General features: G+C 54.2%; 5 protein-coding genes across 5 annotated transcripts; 2 read left to right on the top strand and 3 right to left on the bottom strand.

Annotated features, from left to right (window-relative positions):
- Positions 1-1425: 1425 nt before the first annotated feature.
- On the top strand, positions 1426-5014 carry N0V96_007229 (uncharacterized protein; the record flags this gene model as incomplete). Its single annotated transcript, XM_065757961.1, has 6 exons — positions 1426-1546; positions 1616-1734; positions 1789-1824; positions 1876-2559; positions 2625-4188; positions 4332-5014. The coding sequence occupies 6 exons, from the start codon at positions 1426-1428 to the stop codon at positions 5012-5014; spliced, it is 3207 nt and encodes a 1068-aa protein (XP_065613484.1).
- Positions 5015-9265: 4251 nt separating this feature from the next.
- N0V96_007228 (uncharacterized protein) lies at positions 9266-11143 on the top strand (the record flags this gene model as incomplete). Its single annotated transcript, XM_053198199.2, has 1 exon — positions 9266-11143. The coding sequence occupies one exon, from the start codon at positions 9266-9268 to the stop codon at positions 11141-11143; it is 1878 nt and encodes a 625-aa protein (XP_053044397.2).
- A 451-nt stretch (positions 11144-11594) lies between these two features.
- On the bottom strand, positions 11595-13454 carry N0V96_007227 (uncharacterized protein; the record flags this gene model as incomplete). The annotated part of the gene is made up of 4 exons (XM_053198198.2): positions 11595-11711; positions 11765-12526; positions 12585-13040; positions 13110-13454. 4 exons carry the CDS (start codon positions 13452-13454, stop codon positions 11595-11597), a joined length of 1680 nt encoding a protein of 559 aa, XP_053044396.2.
- A 1311-nt stretch (positions 13455-14765) lies between these two features.
- Positions 14766-15758, bottom strand: N0V96_007226 (uncharacterized protein; the record flags this gene model as incomplete). Its single annotated transcript, XM_053198197.2, has 2 exons — positions 14766-15024; positions 15121-15758. 2 exons carry the CDS (start codon positions 15756-15758, stop codon positions 14766-14768), a joined length of 897 nt encoding a protein of 298 aa, XP_053044395.2.
- Positions 15759-17435: 1677 nt separating this feature from the next.
- On the bottom strand, positions 17436-18056 carry N0V96_007225 (uncharacterized protein; the record flags this gene model as incomplete). The annotated part of the gene is made up of 2 exons (XM_053198196.1): positions 17436-17556; positions 17698-18056. The coding sequence occupies 2 exons, from the start codon at positions 18054-18056 to the stop codon at positions 17436-17438; spliced, it is 480 nt and encodes a 159-aa protein (XP_053044394.1).
- Positions 18057-18104: the final 48 nt, after the last annotated feature.

The raw sequence follows: 18104 nt of genomic DNA, 5'->3' as shown, positions 1-18104 counted from the left end.
TTGGCGGTTTGGCGCTGTGTAACCCGGCAATATTCGCGCAACGAGCGACATTATTGCGTTCACCGATGGTAGTGATGATGCATCGAATTATCTCCACAGCGGGAGCAGTACCGCAGCACTGAGACTACCGATACCTGCAAGAACAGAGTTTCAGGGCCGAAAGACCAGAGTCATTAGCGGAGTAATCCACTTCAGCGCGGGCCTGTCCGCCGCCAATCGCTGCATCATGAGAGTCTATCGACCGGAGGGTCGGCGTTGCAAACCCGCCGAACTCTATTCGCCCGCTCCGGTTGCAACTCCCGGGCCTCTGGTTCACGACTCAAACACTTTGGCTCCCAGGTCGAGGCATTGTCGATTAAACGACAAGTCTCCTCACTCAATATGCATCGGCTTCGGGGGATAGTTCAAAAGTGCGTCGCGGCTTGGAAAGGCGCCCGAGAGTAATAACAAGCACCCCCGCAAGAGTTGAATGATACCACAGGCAGGCAGCACAATGCGAGCGAGAGACATTATTGCGGCGGCCAAATATGTTGTCTCACAACTTAGCCACAGGGTGTACTCATATGTCAACCACTTCCCAGGCGCCATCAGCCCTAGTGTAGCTGGGAGACACTGAGCGCCTCACAAAGAAGCTAGGCCTGTCGTCTCAGCGTTTTTGTCTCTGTTAAGTCCTTGCTACAGTCGCTGCCTATAAGGGTAGGTAGCTATGCGCTCTGGGCCGTAGAAGTGCGTCCCAGCCAACAGTTTCATGTAGGATGGGCATTTTCAACCAAGCGCTGCAGGCAAAGATCCTTCGTTTCGTGCCGCTATCCGTACCAACTAATGTACTCCAAAACTGGGGCAAAATACACCGAATAGCATCGATAGCTGGCCAAAGATTGAGTGGCTCTAAGTACGAATACTTTGGTTGGACTCGTCCTCTAAAGTTACGAGTATATCGCGCACTTCTGTCCAACACCCCTGGCACTGTATCCGGACCAACATACATGTCGACCCGCCCAACCGCCTCCCATCGTAATCCTCCTCTTGAAAGCCAGCTTTTGATCATCTTTTTGTCCACTTCATTCTCTCGTACCCCCTGCTCCCCCTTGCTGCTAGCGTTCCCACATGCCCAGCGTCCTGGGTTGAAAAGAAGGCGCCGCGATACTACTAAAAGTCGAAAGGCCGTCGGCCATTAGCTTCTGAGATCATCACTAGGGATCATTAGAGAAGGTGGGAATTCACCGAGCTGTTCCACAGTTCCACTCACCTGTCTACCTCTCCACCCTGCGACAACCCCGGGACATTATTCTACCTTTGACACGGAATCGTACTAGACTTGACTTGAGTCTTGGACATCCTGTCAAAGTACAAATTGAACGCTATCCCCTCGTTCTCGTCCCACCTACCCAGAGTCATCATCATACGATGTCAACCACTGTCAACATGGCGGCCAAAGAGGAGGTCCCAATCCCCGAACCACGAGGTCTTCCCTTCTTGGGACACATTGCCGAGTTCAATCCCGAGAACCCATTGAACGACCTACATCGTCTGGCTGATACATATGGTAAGCCCATCGACTTTTAAATCGTGTCTACATTACCCCGAGTTAAATTTGCTGAAACCATTCTCCCAGGCGAGGTCTACCGGCTACGCATGCCAGGGATGACTGTGGTCTTCGTTTCCACAAACGCCCTCGTCAACGAAGTGTGCGATGAGACTCGCTTCCAAAAGTCCTTGAACAATGTCCTTCGCGTAAGATAGCTCAAGAGTCTCTCAGACGTCAAGCATGGCTAATCATTCTCACAGGAGGTCAGACACATCGCCAACGATGGCCTCTTCACCGTAAGAAGCCCCTTTGCACCTACAGGAATATTCTAGCTAACAAATTTCCAGGCCAAACCAGAGGAACCCAATTGGGGCATCGCACACAGAATCCTTATCCCGGCCTTCGGCCCCGTCACCATCCGCGGCATGTTTGACGAGATGGCTGACGTCGCCTCACAAATGGCCATGAAATGGGCTCGCCACGGAAGCCAGACCCCGATTCGCGTCACCGACGACTTCACTCGGCTGACCCTCGACACCATTGCCCTCTGCTCAATGGACTTCCGCTTCAACTCGTACTACCGCGAGGAACTCCACCCTTTCATCAATGCCATGGGCGACGCTCTCACAGAATGCGGCAATAGGGACAAGAGACCAGCCTTTGCCAACTACTTTTTCCGGAGCACGGAGCAAAAGTTCTTTGCTGACATTGAGCTGTTGCGCAAAACTGCCAGAGAAGTTCTTGAATCACGCAAGGCACACCCATCGGACAGGAAGGACCTGTTGTCTGCAATGCTGAACGGCGTGGACCCCAAGACGGGCCAGAAGATGACCGATGCCAGCATCATTGATAACCTGATTACGTTCCTTATTGCCGGCCATGAGACAACCTCCGGTATGCTGTCTTTTGCATTCTTCGAGCTTCTGCGCCAGCCAGCGGCCTACCGAAAGGCCCAGCAGGAAGTTGACGATGTCATTGGGCAAGCTCCCATCACGATAGACCACCTTTCAAAGCTGCCTTATCTGAATGCCGTAAGTCTCGTCAGCTCTACAGACGAGGGTTGAAGAACAATCGCACTGATATTCAGACGTTCTAGGTCCTCCGCGAGACTCTTCGCCTTTGCGCCACGATTCCAGCTTTCGCCGTTGAAGCTAAAGAAGACACCCTCATCGGCGGCAAATACCCAGTGAAGAAGGGCGAATCCATTGCCTGCCTGCTCGGAAAATCCCAACTTGACCCCATCGTCTACGGCGACGATGCCGGCGAATTCAAGCCCGAGAGAATGCTAGACGAAAACTTTGAGCGAACCCAGAAGGAATTCCCGAATTCGTGGAAACCCTTTGGCAACGGTATGCGCGCTTGTATCGGCCGGCCATTCGCCTGGCAAGAGGCTCTGCTCGCCACAGCCATGCTACTGCAAAACTTCAACTTTACCATGGACGACCCGAACTATCAGCTCAAGATTTCCGAGTCTCTCACGATCAAACCCAAAGACTTCTATATGCGCGCAATGCTGCGACACGGCATGAGTCCCACAGAGCTGGAGCACAAGCTCGCGGGCAGGGGACCGAATAAGACCAAGCTGGCTCATCGGCCTTCGCCGTCAGCTCAGGCGAACGGTGTACAAACCAACGGGAACAAGACCAATGGGCGTAGCGGAAAACCCATTAGCATCTACTACGGCTCCAATAGTGGTACCTGCGAGGCCCTCGCCCAACGTCTTGCCACCGACGCGAGTTCCCACGGATTCGACGCCACGGTCGTCGAGCCTCTTGATACCGCCCGAGAAAACCTCGTTAAAAACCGGCCCGTGGTCATCATCACTGCTTCATACGAGGGCCAGCCACCAGATAACGCAGCCCATTTTGTCGCCTGGCTCGAGAGTCTGAAGGGCCAGGAGCTGCAAGATGTCCCGTATGCCGTCTTTGGCTGTGGTCACCATGACTGGGTACAAACCTTCCACCGCATCCCAAATTTGGTTGATACCACCATGGAGGAGCATGGAGGCAGCAGACTCGTTCCCATGGGTCTTACAGACGCTGCCGAACGAGACATGTTTTCCGACTTTGAAGTCTGGGAAGACGAGATCCTGTGGCCGGCTCTTGCTGAGAAGTACGAAGTGGACGAGGCACAAGACGGCAGTGGCTTACAATCCGGTCTCGCTGTGCAGATCTCCAATCCGCGCACGTCTGCGTTGCGATCTGACGTCCAGGAGGCCGTCATCTTGGAGGAAAAGATGCTGACTTCGCCTGGTGAACCAGAGAAGAGACACATGGATATCCAGCTCCCGTCAAACATGACGTACAGATCAGGAGACTATCTCGCGGTGTTGCCCCTAAACCCACGCAGCAATGTCGAGAGAGTGTTTAGGAGGTTCCAGCTGGCGTGGGATGCGTGCCTGACCATCTCTGGCGATAAGAGGACTGCCCTGCCAGTCAACCAAACGATCTCTGCCCTGGATCTTCTCAGCGCGTACGTGGAGCTTGCGCAACCGGCGACGAAGCGGAATATTCTGTCCCTGATGGAAGCGACCCAAGATGATGACACCATCAAGAAGCTAGAGCAGCTCGCCGGCGACGATTATCAGGAAGAAATCACCCAGAAGCGGGTCACTGTCCTGGATCTCCTGGAGAGATTCCCGTCCATCGCGCTTCCCATTGGTGCCTTTCTCGCCATGCTCTCTCCCATGCGCGTTCGGCAATAGTAAGTTCCTCTCTACTTCTGTCTTCCGAAACACTTGTCAGCTAACTTTATGTTCCCTTTAGCTCAATCTCATCCTCTCCCCTCCGCAACCCCTCTCAAGCAACTCTAACCTACTCCATCCTCGACTCGCCCTCTTTCTCGGGCCAAGGCCGCCACGTCGGCGTAGCAACAAGTTACCTCGCCGCCCTCAAGAAGGGCGACAAGCTGCACGTCGCCGTCCGGCCCTCACACGCCGCATTCCACCTGCCCCGCGACCCGGAAAATACCCCGCTAATCCTCGTCGCCGCTGGATCCGGCATCGCGCCCTTCCGTGGTTTCGTACAAGAGCGCGCGGCGATGTTGGCTGCGGGACGTACGCTTGCGCCTGCCTTGCTATTCTACGGATGCCGGAGACCGGGCGCGGATGATTTGTATCGCCGGGAGTTTGATGCCTGGGAGAAGATGGGTGCTGTTTCTGTTAGGAGGGCGTATTCTCGCGCTGCTGCTCAAGGGGAAGGGGAAGGGGAAGGGGAGAATGGAGGGTGTCGGTATGTGCAGGACAGGATGTACCGCGATAAGAAGGACGTGTCGGAACTGTGGGCTCGCGGGGCCAAGTTGTTTGTGTGCGGGTCGAGGAGCGTGGGGAAGGCGGTTGAGGAGGCTTGTGTGAGGGTGATTCTGGAGTCCGCGAAGGAGGGTAAGGGGGAGGGGCTTGCTGAGTTGAGGGATTTGGATTATGAGGGGGCGAAGAAGTGGTTTGAGGGGATTCGGAATGAGAGGTATGCTACGGATGTCTTTGATTGAAATGGGGTGTTTGCGTTTGACTTTTTGGATTTGAGCTTTGGATTTTGGGTGAAGAAGAAGAAGATACTCCCCCCTCTGCGTATAGAAAGCATGACTCATTTGAATTCGATGGATTATGAGGTTGAGGCTATCTGGACGGAGATATCTGAAGCCTTGATCCGCTTGGTGAAGTTTGTCTACATGTATTCTGCGCTATGGAGAGCATGTTGACGAACTTGCGGCGAGAAAGCGATATTGGATCATCTATACCCCGTCTTCCTACGAGGTTATCTTCATAGGCGCTCTTGGATCCTCGATTACCAGATGAGACGACCATGAGACCCAGCTCACCTTCTCTAGGGAAACGGTGATGAGATTTCATCTCTGAGGGTGATGAAGAGTAAGTAGCCAAGATACGAACGGGCAGGCAACTACTTAAGTAGCAGTTTTCTCATCGAGCCTCAAAAAAAGTTTGACCAGAGCACGAGGTTTAATCAGATATGCAGATGGGTTCTTTGATGTGCTTCGCATAAGGTAGAGTTCGGCTCAAGATTCTTGCTTTTCACCATACGATGTTCTTGAACTTGACGCTGTCCGGTACCTTGAGAACTCGTTCGGCGCCCCTTCTATGCGAGGGCTTTCCGATTTGGTGTTCGTCATGCCGGTCACACGACAGCATCTCGAAAGAGACTTACCTATCTACTTGAGAAAAACAGCGCTGGGTATCATCACTTCATGCTATGAAGAGCAAGTACTTGAGAGGCCGGACGTTAAGTATGTTGATTCGTGTCGTTATAGAGCATCCAGCCACGCATCAATAGGAGAGGTGTACTCATCCATTCGTGCGAGGCCCTCTCGACTCGACGCTCATCACGGCTGCAATACTGGTGGCATCTCATATTTGCTCGACAGAGACGACACGGTACATCAGGTGATGTCCTCATGATTTCTATCTCGGAAGGTCGGGCCCGATGTAAGAACATCATTCCGAGGTGACCACCTCCCCTCATGCTAGCCTGAACTTTGACCGACGTCAAGGCAAAGACTTTCAGATTTTCGCGAAGCTGACCACCTGACTAACAGTACAGGAGGTGGTCTCAAGCAGTCGATCCCACCCTCCTCGCCGTTATCGCTACCCCGGCGGGTTCGAACCTCAGGTTCCGACCAGACAGACCATGACCAAGATCGTTGCCAATTTTGACTTTGCTTGACTAAGTGCAGTCTCGCTCAGTAACTTGTGTCGTTGGCCCTCGTTGGGTCCCTCCTGGACGCAAGTGTATCCACCATACACGATGTTGGTCAGCCGGGAAGTGAGGCTTGTCAGCCGTACGTCGGTAAAGTGTGTAGTCAGACGTCACACCATACACCGCACATCCACACACACACACACACCTGACTCCCGCGCATATCCCATACGCCTACATAAAGTAGTATACATACACAGCCCTTATCCCCCGCGTTTTTTCGTGTCCACGTACCGATAACGGAGTCGCCGCTGTGCTACGCCGCAATCCGCTCATGCATTTGCAATCCACAGTGTCTTTGCGACATGGGGTTCAGCTATGTAGGGTTTTTGGCTTGATAGTAGCGAAAGGACAACGGAACAAGTCTTCGGGGCTCACGATTTCAAAGAGCGCGGAAATGGGACCCGTCGTTCCGGACCATGCTTACCTTACATACACATCAAGTTCAAAGTCGTCGTCAATATCGTGCCAGCATGAAAGTAGCAATAGACGCCTCCAAATCACTGGCAGCAAAGGCATGCATGATAGAGCCCAACACACTCGCTTCCCGCTGCATTGTCAGCACGAGACTCCAAAAACCAGGCCCGGAAACGCTGTTGTCAAGATGGACAGCTCAACCCGCTCTATGGATACTCTACGGAAAGCTGCAAAAGCTGCAAAAGTCTTCTCGATTCTTTGGTTGGGTTTGAGAAGGTCGTGGGATTGAGGGGCTTGGCGTAAGCAGGCCCGTAGGACGGCAGATCGGCTGGCTCAAAGAGGTTTGGTCTCTTCCTGCACGAGTCTCGGTCGTTCCGGTACAACGCACTTTTGCGCTGTTGCTGATTTGCTTTTTTTTTTTTTTTGCCCATACGTTAAACCCCCTCTCCCCCTGCTAGAGCTTATTATCGTTCCGGTCGTGTTTTGGTGGTAGCGACTTTTTGACTTACCTTACCACACGCATAGTGGGATTGCAACATGGGTCGCGGTTTCGAAGATACCCTGGCTCGCCATGTTGGTCTTGAGATTCTGGGAACTTTGTGGTTGAGGCCAAGAAGGCTTTGCATTGAAATGTTGGATGTGTTACCCGATCCTACTATCTGGGCTGCATTCATATATGTGTGTTTAGCTGCCAGGCGCTTTTGGATCGCTATTGATTGGGATGCTGGAGGGTATGATCTGCCAGGCGAGGTTGGAAGAATATCCTCATCGAGCGACGGGCAGCCGTTGAGATAGGTATCCGTCTTCAATCGATAGTCGCCTTGTAGATCAGTCGCCAAGGTGCCGGGTTCTCAGGGTACACCTAGGCTGGTGTCGCACAAGGACTCTGCGAACGGCGTCGCCAAGATCACGAATGCGTGGCAGGCCAGGCAGGGTCCCTGGAACGCTCTTGTTTTCGCCCAAAAAGTCCCGCTGGTGAAGATCATGAGTGGCTGAGACGTATGAAATGACATCGGCTTATTTCTTTGGAATCAATAACGAGACTCTCTTTCTAACCAATCTTCTTCGGCCGTAAAGTACATGCTCATGACTAACAAGGCAGAAGGGTATCATGAGCCTTCGTCACCCCGACTCATCTATGTCTTTCTGAAACGTCTATTGGTAGTCGCGATGACAACGCTACCTAGATGTTACGAAGAATGAAGGCGTAGCGGGCACCTCACATGATGAAAGCTATGATGCGATTTCGAGATTGGTTCGCAACGGCAGCGTCTTCTCCTGAACTCCTGCATAAGAGACGCTGCACCGCCCGCAGCGGACATCAACGAGTCCGCTCTTTAGGGCTGAGGGTGAATCATCGTGGCACATCGACATCTCCAGAGGCCTCACCGTCGTCATCGACCACCCAAGATCGTGGTAGACTCGCCATCAATCTTTGGCTCAACGCAGGGAGGGTGTGGCGTCCAGACACACCTCCATTGCTGACAGGCGAACCAGTGAAAGGGTCCACGACTGATCCCCAGAGACACACGTCTCCCAGGCAGACACACACTTGCTATGCAAGTTGCATACAATGTTTCTTTCCCCCGGTCCAGTGCTCGCACTTCTCGGACGACGTTGGACAGGCACGTCACTAGGACCTCGGACTAAGTGGGTATGTATGGATTAGGCAGGGCGGGTAAGGCTGGCTGTTGGCTTCTGGACGGGATCCCGGGTGTGTCCCGTGTGCCAGTAACTCGGCTGCGGTGCCCCCCCCTCTTCACCCCTTGGTGGTACCTTTGCTATCCCCTGGCGTCAGAAGTAGCGCCGGCTGCACCCAATCCAAGGTCTCTGATCGTGCCGCCTTAACGGGCGCTTCTCTTGTTTGGGAATCTGACTCCGAGAAGGCTGATCAAACCCAAAGACGCGAAGGAATGGGGTGGTGGTGGTGGTGGTGGTAGAGTCCTTGTGGTACATGAAGAGGAGGGACAATATTCAACCTTGTTGTAATATGTGTTGGGGGCCATTTCCGGCCCCCAAACTTTCTTCCTTTCTCTTGGAAAGTTCTTGTTATTAGTATGGACTTCACTCATAAAGACGGGAGTTTCGCCCTACTAAAAGCAAAATTTCCAAGATTCGCAAACCTCTTCTTCTCTACTCTCGAAAGTAGGAACAAAACGATACAATGACTTCGTCTGCGTGCACCTACGGCGGAAGCCAAATCAACTTCCTGATGCCCCGGACACCTGGTGTGGCATGGACCGAACCAGCGGGACACCCAACGGCCCCCAAGTATGATCCCACCCCCATCCCGACATGCAGGGCGGCGAACACACAGATCTGGTTGGTGGCAAACGGGAGAGGACAGGACATCGGCCGCTGACATTTTTTGATTCGTAGCAGGAACGGAGGCAACAATGACAGGCCGCAGATTCTCACGTTTGCTTTACAGAAAAGACCACGGGCGACTCGGGCGAGTGCCAACAAGGTTCGGACGGGATGCATTACTTGTAAGCCGGTTCCGTCACGGTCCGCATTCTGAGACTTCTGTGTTATGTTTTAATTGTAGCTAATCAGAACATCATCATAGGCAAGTGAGTATTCCTCCTCGGAGTGATAGAGTGAGAGAAAAATGAAGGAATGGCTTCTCACGCCTTGTGGTCCCAGGCGCCGACACGTAAAGTGCGATGAAGTGAAGCCATCATGCAAGCGATGCGTGAAGTGGCAAGGGTTCTGTGAGGGATACGACTCTCCCAATAGCTCTTCGGGCTCACCCCCTAGCTCAGACGACGCAGACAACACCAATAAGGCAACAACATCATCATCATCATCCGTCGTCCGCGTATCCAAGAAGAAGTCGCTCGTCGCAAACGCCCGCCCTAGGTCACAACCTCAACTAATCGACATTAGCCTGCCGTTCGAACCCACCGAGAACCTCTTTGTAAATGACTTTGAACGCCAGTACTTTGACTACTGGCTCTCTCGCCGCTACCGCCTCGGCGGCGGCTTCTTCGACGAGCAGCTATGGGCCGAGACCATCCCGCAAATGAGCCACCAGCACGCCTCAGTCCGGTACGCCGCCATGGCCGTCGGCGGCATCGGTAAAGCCCTCCACCACAGCCTGAAGCCGACCACACCCGCCCAGCTCGGTGCAAACGGGCCGCACTACGGCCTCGCCCTCTCGTATTACGGCCGCGCCATCCGCGAGGTCCACAAAGCCGCCTCCGCGCCTCGCGAAGAGACCAACAGCAGCAGCAGTCTCCGGGCCGCCATCGTCTGCTGCCTGCTCTTTGTCTGCTTCGAGGTGCTCCACGGCGATCGCAAGGCTGCCTTTGCGCTCATCAACAGTGGGCAGACGATGATGGACGAGCTGCTGCGCCGGTGCGAGGAAGACAAGAGCCGGGATAAGAGCATCATTGGCGCCGAGGTCGTCGAGACGGAGGCGCTGCATGTGTTTCAGCGGCTTATCCAGCAGTCTTGGTCTTGCGGTGTGCTCCGACGGCGGGAGAGGCGCCCCTTGGAGAGGGAGGGCAATCTTCTCGCGGAAGAGAAGAGGGACTCGTACTCGTCTGAGTCGTGGTGCTGCCAGGGAGGGCCGGGGAGGAAGTGCGCGATTCACAAGATGCCCTCCATCTTTAGTAGCCTCCAGGAAGCTCGTCGGTGGTGGGATGTGACGCAGCACTACGTGACGCACTCCTCCGACATTGTCTGCCGCGTGACCCAGCTAGGTTTGAGCGAAGACTTTCTCTCCGAGTGCAACGAGCGCATCCGCAGGCAACTAGAAGAAAGCGAGCGCTTAAGAACCGGTGCCGTCAACAAAGCGTCCGCGTCCGCGTCCACGTCCACGTCCTCATCATCGTTCGCGGCTGCAGGGGCCGAGGACACCGCCTCGCGCTGGCAAGACTTCAGAGACGCCCTAGCGCGATGGGAAACCGGCTTCGCGCCCCTCTGGACCGCCGCCCGCAAGACCAAGACGTCAGACGAGAGGTCCTACAGCCAAGCAGCGCACCTCCGTGCGCAATACCTCACCCTCTCCAATTGCCTCGAGTCCCCTCTCGGCTGCAGCTACGAGCGCGTGGCCCGCCTGACCCCGCGCTTCCGTGAGGTGATCCAGCTCTCCGCCGGTCTGCTCGACTACCAGAAGCGCTCTTCCCTGCCCGGCGAGATCTTCACCATGGACATGGGTCCCACGTGGCCGCTCTTCCTCGCGGGGACGCGATGTCGGGTTCCCGAGCTGCGCAACGAGGCGATCCGGCTGCTGCGGGAGAACCCGCGACGGGACGGACTGTGGGATAGCCGGTTCTTTTATGCGCTGATGATGAGGAACAAGATGTTGGAGATTTCGAATTCGAGGGAGGGGACGCCGGAGGAGCAGTGGTGGCGGTTGCAGCATCGGTCTGCGTGTGTTGATGAGCAGGGGGCGTTAATTGCCAAGGCGATGGATAAGAATCCGTTGACGGGGACGTGGGATTTGGGGGAGGATAATGTGAGGCGATTTCTGTTTGATTGAACTTGGGTTTACATTTCTCGAGGGGGTGGAGGCTGGCTCTTTTGCTCACCCCCTTTCGTCAGGACCGAGGATGTTTGTGACTTTTCTTGCACACGGCGAGTGTGTCAGTCCTCGTGCGGCAGTCTCCGAGACCTGATGTCTTTTGGGTTGCTGGAATCTTGGGCGACCTGGTATGATTTGGATACTTGGACGAGAATGAGTTGGACTGCAATGGAAGATGCTTCCTAGGTACCCTTGATTACAGCATGGCAGGTCTACCCTGGGCTAAATGATACTGTATCGACTGGCTTGTCTGCCTTGATTAATTTCACACGCATGTGGAGCTCAATGATTTTAAGACTTCGGAAACATTTCCGTAGTTCCATTAAGAAGACTCGTGATATACAACCTCCATCTCCATGCGCGAATGACGGCACTGTGGAGGTACACCCGACTCCAATGTCTGTGTTGATCATGAGAACCAGTCCTTGACCTTCCCGCCAAACGTCGTCGGCTTGGCCTTCCCGGGTGCCCACTCTGACTCGTGAAGACGGCCAGACCAGAGATCAATCTCGTGAGCGCGAACGAACTAAGACAGTCAGTAAGATGTTCTCGTCCCTTGGGACTAAGGAGTAAACGTACCTTGGTCTTGTGAACAATCTTCCAGACGATGATGGGCACGATGAAGATGGGGATGCCGATATACGACGAGACAAAGTCCGAGGTGGACCAGTTTCCCGCAAGGAAGACGGAGAACCCAGCAACGAAGACGATGATTGTCGATCCAATGAAGCCGAACCAAGCCGCGAACGGCTGGAAAGGTGCCTTCCAGGGTAAAGTATCACGGCTGACACCTTGCACCTTCATCGCCTTGTGGAAGCGGATGTAGCAGAAACACAACGTCGCCCACGCAATCAACCCAGCAACGGTACTCAAACTCAGCAACCAGTTAAACGCATCAGCGGCACCGCCAGACCCGAGACTCAGATACGCCAACGGGCCAAACAGCCACGAGGTAATAACAGCAACGTACGGCACACCGTGCTTGGTCGTGCGGCCAAAAAACTGCGGCAGCTGGCGGTCCGTCGTCATGGCGACGATCATGCGGGAGCCTACCCAGCAGTACGAGTTACCGGCGCTCCAGGCGCTGACGAGGATACAGGCGTTGACGATGGAGGGGAGGATATTGATGCCGGCCTGGCGGATGGCGATGACCCAAGGGGAGGAGTTTGCGTTGCCGGAATCGGAGACGAGGCCCTCTTCGCGGGGATCGACGATGAGGGAGATGAGGAGTGCACCGAGGACGTAGAAGAAGCCGATGCGCCATGTTACGCGGCGAGCGGCGTTGGGGATGGCTTTGTGGGGGTTGATTGATTCTGCGGCGCTGATGACGACTGTCTCGACCTGTTTTTTGTGTCAGTTTCTAGATGTGAAGGGGAGAGCAGAAGCCGGGAGAACGTACACCAATGAAGGAGAAGGACGCGTTCACAAAGGCAGCGAGGAAGCCCAGGAAGTGACCAGTCGAACCAGTGATACCGTTGTAATCAACCCACGCGCCCGGGTTATTCCAGTACCGGAAGCCGATGGCCTCGTGGTTGGGACCACCTCCGGCGGTGATGATGATGGAGGTGAAGACGAGGCCAATGAAGCAAAGAACCTTGATGGAGCCGCCCACGACCTCGGTCTCGCCGTACCAGCGCACGCTAAGCAGGTTGCAAAAGAGGATGAGGGCGAGGGATATCGTGATGACAACGGCGGGTGTTATATCTGTCCAGTACGACACCAGGATCGCGGCCGCCGAGGCCTCGGCGCCGATGGAGATCGTGTAGCAGTAACCGTATGAGATTGCGAGGGAGAAGCCGACGGCTGGGTCGATGAAGCGGGTTGCCCAGTGGGGGAATGAACCGGCGGTGGGAATCTGCATTCGAAGAGTCAGTTTGCCGATGCGCGTCATAACTGTGAAAGAGAGTCTATTCTTGTCACATACCAGCGTCGCAAGCTCTCCGATACTCTGCATCACACACCACAGAACGGCACCGACGATGATATAGGCGAGAAGAAGACCAGCCGGACCGGCCTTGGCGTAGGCCGAGCCCGTTCCGATGAAGAGACCGGTTCCGATACCACTGCAGAAACCAATCATGGTGACTTGGTAGTCACGCAGGCGGCGCTGGGTGCGGCCGTGGCCGCCAACGTTGAGCTGGGGCTCCAGGATGGCGGCCTTGTCGTCGTGGTGGTGATCGTCAACGCCGGACTTTTCAATGTCTCGGACCGCATCGTCGTCGGCGGCGAGCCCGATGGACCGGGGCCGGGAGGAATCGTACGCCGTCATGGCTGAATATCCTGTTTCTCAAGGACAGTGACTGAAGCCGGCGAGTGTTCCCTTTGGGCTAGTTGCCTATGTTTGTTCGAAACTTGGAGGATTGAACAATCAAAAGGGTGTTCAAAGGGGAACGGCTTTAGGACCTGGAGGGGCCCATATCGAGATTATATGAAATACCTACCGGCAGTCAATCCCATCTGCAAGATTTTTTCGCATCCCTAGGGCGAGACCGGAGGACTGGGCACTAGACAATGGCATCATCGGGCTAGTTCGCGGGGCGTTCCTGGGTAGTGTGGGGTCATGAGGGGCGAGGATGAGAGCTTGCAGCAGATCGTGAAGCTGGTCGCCTTCACCGAGCTTGGCCGCGCTTCACCTCTTCACCTCGGTCTGCTTTCGGTCTGGATATAGCCTTCCGCCACGGTGACTTGAGTATATCCTGCAGTGAGGGTCTTGATGGCATCTCAGACGTGTCGCATTTGATACAACGCAGCAAGACACACAGCTGCAAAGCTTTACAAGCCACCCCATCTCCGGTTTCGCTGAAAAAGCTTTGAGAAATGGAGCGATGGCAATTCCAGGTACGTAAAAAATCTTCTCAAGTTGGCCGAGGCGGGCGGGTCCGGGGTCGCGGAGGACGGGGTGCTGTGGGTCCCATCCCATTTGCGCCGGCGGTACGGAGGTACAAAGCGCGGTAGCGCGGTATGCGGCGGGTCCGATTCCCACCTATTCCAAGACCAATCAGACTTGTGAGTGGCTAGAAGCGCCGGTTGCAATCTGCGAACAGGGAGGCGAACGCATGAGTCGTTCATCTGAAAATCTTCTAAAAATCTTCTGGAAGAATGGCAGGAAAAAGAAACTTGCGCCGAGCCAGTGATGTCCGTGACAAAGAGCACTTGGAAGGGTCCATCCCCACGTGCTCCCTCCCGAAGGACCTGGCCAAGACGGGATCTTTACTTCCAAGACCGGTAGAGGAACGAGGGGTTCTTGTTAATGATGGGAACTGATAGCAAAGTTGATAGGAAGCCCTGGCGTCCCTCTGCGTCACACAGATCGATGTCAGTGGGGGGTCCATATGGATCAACATCTTGAAGATCTACCAAACGTTTGGAAATTTGCCAAACACCGCGTCGTGGCAGTTGATTGTGGTATGACATTCTGAAAACATAACCGCTGTGAGTCAAATCCCCCAAAATTCTGCCCGCTGCTCAATGACCGCCTCAAATTGCGCGATCCGGAAACCCCGAGCCACATTCTACTGAGTTCTACTGCGAACGCAACCACGAACCGCCACTGATTCTTTTTTTCTTGGTCACTGGCGCTTCAGAGTAAAGTCACCTCGCACTTGTGCCCAACAGGGCTGATCATGAAGAAGTTCTCCATCTCCATCATCTCATCCGTCATCCCGGGCGCCATCCTCAGACCCCTGCACTCTCTAAAGAGCACGGCCACGGCTAATCTGAGTTCCATTCTCGCGAGCTCTACGCCCAGGCAGATCCGCGAGCCGGCGCCCCATGGCGAGAAGAGGACTCTCTGGTTCGGTGTGAGCTTGCTTTGGTCCATGAATCGCGTCTCGTCGAAGCTTTTGTCACGTCAGTCGGGGGGATTCTTTGCGACGCCATTTGACCAGCGCACCACCGCATCCGTGATGACAATGTAACTGGTGAGAGATCCTTACCGTAGGGGATCCGGCCACACCGCCGGATTCCGGTGAAGTGTGTACGCCTGCGTCTCCACCGTTGTTCCGCCGGGGACAAAGTACCCTCCGAGCGTGGCGCCGCTCGCCGGCACCGACCGCGACAGCTGTCCCGGGACAGCGCCGTACAGCCTCAACGTCTCGTCAATCACGGCGTTGAGCAGCGAGAGCTTTTCCAGTACATCATCGTCGAAACTGGGGTTCAATGCCGTGACCTCGTCTTCCAATTTGATTCTCAAATCAGGTCGCCTTACTACCGCCCAGACTAGGTACGCCAGCGTGATGGACGTTGTGTCCGAGCCGCCGATGATCATGCTCCGGCTTTCTCTCTGCACCATTTCTTCTGTAAGCTTCGCATTAGCGCCCTTCTCTTCTTCTTCTTTGTCGTTGATATCGTCCGCGTCGAGGGCATTCAGCAAGGTCGCGAACAGGGTCCTGTTGCGATCGCTATTCTGGCGGAGGTTCTCAAGCGCGCGATTGCCGTAGCTATCGAGGACGGCCTGCGCGTCGACGAGGTCGGTCGAGGATTTGAGGAGCGGCATACGAGAGCGGATGAAGTGCAGCCAGGGAAGCTCGTAGCGTGTGATGTTTTGCACCGAGATGAGCTCCAGCATCTGCATATAGTCGTTTTTCTTTCGCCTTGTCATTAGTATACTGGCCTAGGGAAGCGTAGAAGAGAATTGAGTAAAATCATACCTCGCCCAATTCGAGCATATTGAAAGACTCCCCGAAGCACAAGTGAGCGACGACATCAGTCGCCATCATGGTAAACCACTTTAACACATCCGAGCACCCACCCCTCTCAGCCTCTGCATGTATCTTACCTACAGCCACTTCAACCTTACCTCTAACGACGCCCTCCCACTCTCTCCTGAGCAAAACCTTTGTAAAGACCCTACCAAGAAGTCTCCTGCGAATAGCATGCTTTCTCGGATCCCGCATCGCAAAGATACTCGGCTCACCCCCGTCAGGCGCGTTAGACTCCTCGTACCACGGCGCCTTGAGAAAACCGCCCCCGATGCGGTGAATTGCGGTGAAGCCTGCTGGGTCTGCGACAGCTACTTCGTGGGGAGAGATGCGAACAATGGGGCCGTGACTGACGTGCAGCGCGTGGACGTAGTACATTCTCCGGCCGGTCAAGACGTGGTACTTGAGAGGAAGGTGGGTGAGGAGGGTATGCCATGGGCCTGGAATGTGTCGGAGGGGGTTACAAAGCGCTGTGTGGATTTTCTGGGAGATTTAGTTGTTGGTCACTGGATGAAGGCAACACGACTTTCCCTGCGACATGGCCGCAGGATAGCAGTTTCTCTGAGCGAAGAGGCATTTTCCCGCTGTTGTTTAACGATACTTACATGGGTAATTATGAGTAGGACTAGAAACATGGCAGCATAACCCATTCCAACATGGTTCGTGAGGTCTGTGGATAGCATCTTGATGGTCTGCGTAGCTGCCCAGAACTTGAGCAACTTAGACACATGGAGTTGAGGTGATGGCGACTAAGGTAGAGGGCAAAGATTGGGCTCGCACTTCAGTGTCATCCCATTACATGACAGGAGATAAGAGCGCGATTAGAGGGCTTTTCAACGCGGCCCTTCCCAAGTTTTGACTTCTTTCGCTATCGTTCTCGCTCAACGTTCTGCCGGAATTTGCCTAAAGAGGAGAAAAGGGAAAAAATAATGCGGTGTTGAAGTCGCTTTCCCCTCACAGTCCGATCTTAGGAAAAGCATAAAGCACGTAAGAAAGCGGGATATCATTCAAGGTTTGAACTCTGCCGTCATCATCCAATCTGCTGCTAGGAGCTCAATATTTGAATTGAAGGTATTACTCTGGGGTACTCAATGATACGCAAATATCACTAATCAAGTCATCTTCAACTTAATTGCCTCCGAACATTGAAGATTGGTCTGGATACTGAAGTTAGGAAGGTGGGCAGTAGTTGACTTGTTGGTATTTGCAATATAACTCTCATCACGCAAACGAAAATACTGGCTAATCATACAGTCTTCGTCACCAAATCCGACTGATACCGGGTGCGAAGTCATGCCCAATAAAGCTAGGTGATAGGAGCGCAGTACTGTTGTCCAGATATACGTGCAGCCAAATATGTATAGTGGACAAGAAGAAATCTAGTGCTGATCATAATGTCTATGTAACAAAAGATGTGATGCAAGTCTGGTGTCTCAAGGGAGTGCCATTAAGTTTGTCCAGGTCTGCCATTAAGTAGCGACTTCACGGTTACATCTGCCACGATGCCGTGTATGCCCAAGGTCAAGACTACACTATGCTTTTTGAATCCCTCAAAGACGATTGGCTACATTTCCTTCTTCAATATCCCGAGCTGCCATCTCTGGTTCATCGCCGTCGCTAAGTGGTGTATACTCGGAAACGGTAGACGAGAAAAAGCCCGTCTTGGCGACACTACGGCAGTGAGGGCAGTCGCAGCTGCGACTGAGGAGGAAATGAAGAGCCTGAGGTAGAACAATGAACAGATGGACACCCCTAAAGAATAATATTAGCTGTGAAACGTCCAGTCAAGCCCAGGGCAAGAGGAATGCTTACAAGTCAAACATCATGAACACAGTGCAATACGTCCCCAGCACAATCAGTGGCTCGTGCCACGGATCAGTCAGGAGGATCCAACTCGGGATCAGGAATGCCAGGTGGAAGATCGCGAGGAGGCAGTCGGCCCAGAAGATGTTGGACTCGGAGAGGGCTTGGATCGGTGAGCCGAGGGCGGCGACGGCATCGCGGTTTAGGACGAAGAGGGCGAGGACGGCCGAGGCGGCGAGCGGGAGGAGACCTAGGGCCGGGAAGGCGCGCTCGGATGCTATCCCGTGGGCGATGAGGAGGATTAAGGCTGGTGGGAAGGCGATTACTTCGAGACGCCGGAGGGTGACGGTTCTGGCTGCTGAGGACATCTTGGCTTTGATGATGAATTTTTCTTTTGGTAACTTTGATTACCTTTG

The sequence above is a fragment of the Colletotrichum fioriniae genome (genome assembly GCF_027942845.1).
Source record: "Colletotrichum fioriniae strain IMI 355084 chromosome Unknown scaffold_8, whole genome shotgun sequence".
In the NCBI taxonomy this organism is placed as follows: domain Eukaryota; kingdom Fungi; phylum Ascomycota; class Sordariomycetes; order Glomerellales; family Glomerellaceae; genus Colletotrichum; species Colletotrichum fioriniae.
This window is presented reverse-complemented; position numbering and strand designations above follow the sequence as displayed.